Source organism: Sander lucioperca, chromosome 22, assembly GCF_008315115.2.
Source record: "Sander lucioperca isolate FBNREF2018 chromosome 22, SLUC_FBN_1.2, whole genome shotgun sequence".
Classification (NCBI taxonomy): domain Eukaryota; kingdom Metazoa; phylum Chordata; class Actinopteri; order Perciformes; family Percidae; genus Sander; species Sander lucioperca.
Window position 1 is genome coordinate 19381734 of NC_050194.1, and position 5965 is coordinate 19387698.

At 38.7% G+C, this 5965-nt stretch overlaps 1 protein-coding gene across 1 annotated transcript; it reads left to right on the top strand.

Moving 5' to 3' along the window:
• Window positions 1-366: 366 nt before the first annotated feature.
• six3b (SIX homeobox 3b) lies at window positions 367-2194 on the top strand. The gene is made up of 2 exons (XM_031315584.2): window positions 367-1276; window positions 1893-2194. The coding sequence occupies exons 1-2, from the start codon at window positions 582-584 to the stop codon at window positions 2029-2031; spliced, it is 834 nt and encodes a 277-aa protein (XP_031171444.1). The 5' UTR covers window positions 367-581; the 3' UTR covers window positions 2032-2194.
• Window positions 2195-5965: the final 3771 nt, after the last annotated feature.

The following is a 5965-nucleotide window of genomic DNA, read 5'->3' on the forward strand; positions in this document are numbered from 1 at the left end:
AGCAATTAAAAGCGTTTAAAGCGTTCTTAAAGATAAGTTTTGTACTGTTTGTTAAACATCTTACAAATATGAAGAATTTACACCACAACAATGTTAAACGGTTATTTTGTTATTACCAACACATAATCTAAAATAAAATGTGTAACTGTAACGCCGATTGAGATTTTGGTCAACTAGTAGCCTAGGCCTACTGATTCTAATTTACCGCCTGATATGTTTCTAGCACTTTCACTCGTTTTAATCTGTTTTAGAGCTCCGGAAAGAAACTAGTAGGCTAAGTGGCACTTCAGTTCACTTTTTTTCTTCTTCCTGTTTAATGAAATGGTTCACAAAGAGAGTCATTTCGGGGAGACTTTCTGTGTCCAGCTTGTTAAAAGGAGGGAGATAAATCCTCGGCGTTTGATTGACAGTGCTGCCATGACAACCCCACATCAGCTCCAGGGTGTCCGTCCAATAAGGAGTCGGATTAAGGATCCCTCCCTGACTCCCAGGTGAGCTAAAGAGTCAGACTTCAGCAGATTTCTGTCAGACCGTTTCCGAGACACACTTCGTCTCCTCTCTGGTTTCGCTTTGTCATCCAGATGGTGTTCCGATCGCCGCTCGACGTTTTCTCAGCCTCCCGTATCCTCCTACCACACTTCGCTGATGGGCCTCCTATTCTGTCCCGCTCCCGGTCCCAGGAGGACCATCCTTCCGCCTGTCCTCCCCTGGCTCTCCCTGGGTTGTGTTTCTCCGCGGCGCAGATCGCCAGCGTCTGCGAGACTCTGGAGGAGACCGGAGACATAGAGCGGCTGGCCCGCTTCCTCTGGTCACTCCCGGTGACCGCAGACGGTCGCGACTCCATCTCTGAGCACGAGTCCGTGCAGCGGGCTCGCGCCGTGGTGGCCTACCACACGGGAAGTTTCCGCGAGCTTTATCACATCCTGGAGACGCACCGCTTTACGCGCGACTCGCACGGTAAACTGCAGGCGATGTGGCTCGAAGCTCACTACCGGGAGGCAGAGAAGCTCCGGGGGCGACCGCTCGGACCTGTGGACAAGTACCGCGTGAGGAAGAAGTTCCCGTTACCGAAGACAATCTGGGACGGTGAGCAGAAGACGCACTGCTTCAAAGAGCGCACGCGGGGACTGCTAAGAGAGTGGTATCTGCAGGACCCGTACCCGAACCCCGGGAAGAAGCGGGAGCTGGCGCACGCAACCGGACTCACACCGACTCAAGTTGGAAACTGGTTCAAAAATCGGAGACAGAGAGACCGGGCGGCAGCAGCCAAAAACAGGTGAGTGACTTTGGCTTGAAATAAGTTGTCCATTGAGTTCCACAGTTGGGAAAAAAAACATTCACGTATTGCACTCGAGAGTAGCCAACAGTTTATTTTATTAATATAGTATCGAAATACTATTAAAATCAAGGCAACTCTATGTGTCCAAAAAGCAAGCAGACTCTTTACTAATAATCACCCATTTACTCTTTCACTCTTTCGTTGAGGCAATTTCGTCTCCATGGGCAGCCAAGGTTGTGCGTAAAGGGGCAATTCATGCGTAAAAGGGCACGGCCATTCAGCTTGTAGGTTTTTGTTTTCCTTCTGTCAGTCTGACCTGGACGATCTTTCTTCCCTCTCTCTCTCACTAAAATTTGCTGCAGGGTCAGTGTGTGGGTCAACCACCCTGCTAGTGAAATCAAAACATGCATGAATGGGTGCAAATTGCTCTACACACAATGGAAGATTTCGATCAATTTTAACCATTGATGTGGTTAGGAGTTGTATTTTTGCTCTTTTTTTCCCCACAAGAACAAAATAACACGTTATGTTTTTGAATTTCAACTTGTTGCATTTTACTTGTTTTTGCACACACTTTGGTTTAGAATTAACTTCATTTACTCTTGATTTTCAGGTTGCAGCACCACCGGATGTGTCCAGACGGTGCGCGGTCACTTAGCGGAGGAGAGTGCAGTCCAGACGAAAGCGGGGAGCGCGCAGATAGAGAAACTCTGCTTTCAGTAACGGACAGTGACTCTGACTTGGATGTTTGAGACTAAATTATGAAATGGACCTTCAGGGGCCTATAATGGTCAGTCGTGGATTACCGTAGAGAGGAGGATGATGTAGCCATGTGTACACAAGGCTGATCAGGGTTTGGGTTGCAATACATGTTCAGGGCATAAAAAAAGCATCATCCTAAATGTTACCCCAGCCCACCAAACCGATAATGTTAGAGGTTACATGAAGATTTTTTTGTTCTTTTGTTTCCTGAAAATATGATTGATTTTTGTCTATGAGGCTGGTTTTCTGTTGTTTTTTTTTTTATTTTTTTTTTATCACCAGCTGCAGATCAGACCCACATTTTTGGTTTTGAACTACATCACTGGATGGTGACGTGCACATCTGTTGACCCAGCTTACACCATCAACCTGATTAAACCGACATCATGCCGTGGACCCCTGTTGGACTTTAACCCAGGGAGTGGGACCCCCACATGGGAGGACATTTACAGACTGAAACCTGCCAGTGAGATAATCACTCTAATTTTCTCTAATTATGTGTCATTGTTATTTTTTTAAATGAAACTAGTTCTTTCTTTATAAGACCCCTGGATGTCCACTGTTGAGACAATCAATATGCACTGAAGCCTACCTTCCTGTCTGGCTGTTTGTATGTTCATGACATTTTTTGTTTCTTTACCTTCACTTGTACTTTATTTAAAGTTCACAGAGTTCACTGTGCAGTGTGTGTGATACTTTGTTGTACTTTATGTTCAATTTTGATGTAGAATAAATGTTTGGGTATTTTTAAGTAAATAAAATGATTTAATATATGACTGTTATTTTGCACATTCTTCTTTAATGACACCATCACTGTCAAAAATTGCAACTACTGCAATGAAACATAAGTAATCTATTAAACTGTTAAAGTTAACGAATTATTGATAAAACAGTAGGCATTAATGAGTAGTAAGTCATATACGGTATGATTGCACACACAGACACATCTTTATAGTGTTATTGTAATGCACGTATAAACTGTTAAAACACAATGATTCACAGGCGGGTTTAAAACAGTTTATTAATATATATGTAACTTAAAAGCGATTTTAGTTTTGATCAATTATGTTAATTATATTATCCACATATTGGCCTACTTGTTGAAGAGAAACACAACAGAAGCATTTGTTGAATTAAAAAGTAACATGTTTATAAAAACACCTATGACGCAAGCAACTAAACGTATGATATTTTTATTAACAGCAATCAAGTACTGGACTTAAGTACAATTTTAAAGGTACTTGTAGTTAACTTGAGTATTTCCATTTTCTGCTTCTTTCTACTTCACTACATTTCAGAGGCAAATATTGTACTTTTTACTCCACTACATTTATTTGAATACTTTCCTTTACTAGATTCATATTAATGATATAGAACATAATCAACAAAAACATTATTATATTATTATAGGTTAAGATAATATTTGATTGATCCCTGGGGTAAATTCACAAGCTATCCAGCAGTATATAAGCTAATTGAAATTATCAACTTCAACATTAAAGTACAATAGTGCTTCAATGATTACAATCCAGTAAAATGATATACATTATTTTGAAACACGCCATTTTGCATAATGAGTAAGTATATTGTGATTGCTAATATTTTTGTGCTTTTACTTCAGTAAAAATTTGAATGCAAGGTTTTTCCATGTGATTGTATTTCTGCACTGTAGTATTGCTACTTTTGATTAAGTAAAAGATCTGAATACTTCCGCCACCGCTGTCGATTGGTTTGGCTACTTTTGTGTGTTCCCTGTTCAAAAGTCTTAAAACTAGATTTTCCCAATAGTTTCCAAGACATCTGAACAGTAGCCTCCTACATCATTTAGATGTTATATTTGTTCATGCAAAACTGTATCTCCTCCATTGTTGAAAAAAGAAAATCCTAAAAAAGTCTATAAAAAAGTTTCAACATGCACATTTTTTCTTATCGGTGACCTTTATGTTTCACATAAGAAGACATCATCTCTAAACTGAACAAAACGGTTGTCCTCTCGCAGAGTGGCGCCATCCAGTGGTCAAAGTAAAGACGGTTACTTAATACTCCACTACATTCCTGATGGGAATATTGCCCCTTTTTTAACTGTATTTTTTTTTTATTTAACCCCGAAGTCTCTTGAGATTAAAATCCCTTTTAGATAGCACAATACATCCATTACAACATTACAAAATTATAAAATAGATCATGTCAAAAACAGAAAAGGGACAACAGAGACATTTAGAAATAGCAATTGCCCTCTTCAGTAGAAACCGTTTTTTTTTTTTTATCAAACTACATTTATATGACAGATAAAGGTTTTAAATACAAAATATAGTTGTTATAGTATGAGTTTAAAAACATGATGCATTTTAGACATACAGTAGAATAACTACACAACAGTTTAAGAAGTAGCAACTACACCAACTACATTATTAAAATGTATGCATATACAACACTAAGACAATAATAAGCTATATACGCTAATATAAGGCTCTAGCGGGAGCTCTACGAGGAGCACTTGAACACATCGTTCCGTGACGTCACATCCCCAGCGATACGTCACTCGATCCAGCAGGTGGCGCAGCTGGACAGGCCTGAGACGACGTAGGGGCTGAATTTACGATGCTCAATGTAAAATAATTTGTCTTTAGACTTTAGATATTTTTTCTCTGTGCAAGTCAAGCTGTGAGACGTGGACATTTTGCAAGTTCAACATAGGTTTTAAAGACATGAGACAATAAAGTAATAATCATCATGAGTGTCATAGATGCTTTGCTCCTATCTCTAGATTTACTGTAAGTGAGTGGGAAGACTTGTTTTCTTCAGCTGCATGCTCTCAGTTTTCTCAGTGTTTACACAGAAAATAAATCTGATTCTGAATAATATATTTAAATGCTCACAAAATGTGGACATTGTAGACTACACTTAATCTGTTGAGCTTCTGTGTAATTGTTTTGAGCTTGCTCAAACGTTTTCTTATTACAATAACAAACTTCTATGTACTTCTGGGTTTGTGTGTGTGAGGAAAAAAATCTGAGGACACTCACATCACAGTCCATGGTTCATACCTGTTGTTCTCTTTGTGACAAAAAAAACCTACCTTTTTATATTTAACATTTAGTTTTGTAGTCATGTGATGCATGTCACTTTGTGTGTGGAATAGAAATCCTTATATCCTTGAATAAAAACTGGAACAAGATAAAAGAAGGTAAAATAAAATCAAGTACAAATTGCAAGCACAGTCAGGCTAATACATGTATGCTTCAAGAAGTTAAGCACCTGAAAATATATTATACATTGGTAATGCAAGTGTATTTATTGTTTTTTTTTTATCATTAGATGTAAAAAGTGTAACAGCTCCCACACAAAATAACATCAACAGAACTACAGTAGTTACATACAAACACATACAAACACATCATTTACAGAAATGCATGCATACAATGGACTCATACATAGAGATAAAAAAAGAGGTAAAACCGAGTTCAGTATTAATTTCTGATACAATAAGCATTGTTGCAGCATACTCATCACAATCAATTGCCCAAGTGTATGTAATGTATGTATATGGTTGCTGCATTGAAATTGCATATTACATGTAAATATAATGAATAAAGAAGTTGCTAAAGATGCAATATATCGTAATACTATTGAGGTTGGATATAGGACATTGTAAATATATAGACAGGTATTAGTGTGTAATTTTGAATCTGCTGTCCCCTTATCAACACTCCCTTGTTGACAAAAAACACCATCACACCTCTCTGATATTCTCATAGGAGCTGATGGTGTGACTGTAGCAGGTATGGAAACAGTAATATTTTAAGATACTTGATGATTGATACGTGATGTCTGTCTCTGCAGACTCTCTTCTTCTTTACTCTTTACTCTTTACGTGTGTAGGCTGTCTGTGACCATGCATAAGGACTGACTGATTGACTGGCTC

What these genes read in the sequence shown, in the direction of transcription:
- six3b (XM_031315584.2), top strand. Translation starts at nt 582, where the DNA reads ATGGTGTTCCGATCGCCGCTCGACGTTTTCTCAGCCTCCCGTATCCTC. An exon ending in GCGGCAGCAGCCAAAAACAG is followed by an intron (nt 1,277 to 1,892) that starts GTGAGTGACTTT and finishes CTTGATTTTCAG; the next exon opens with GTTGCAGCACCACCGGATGT.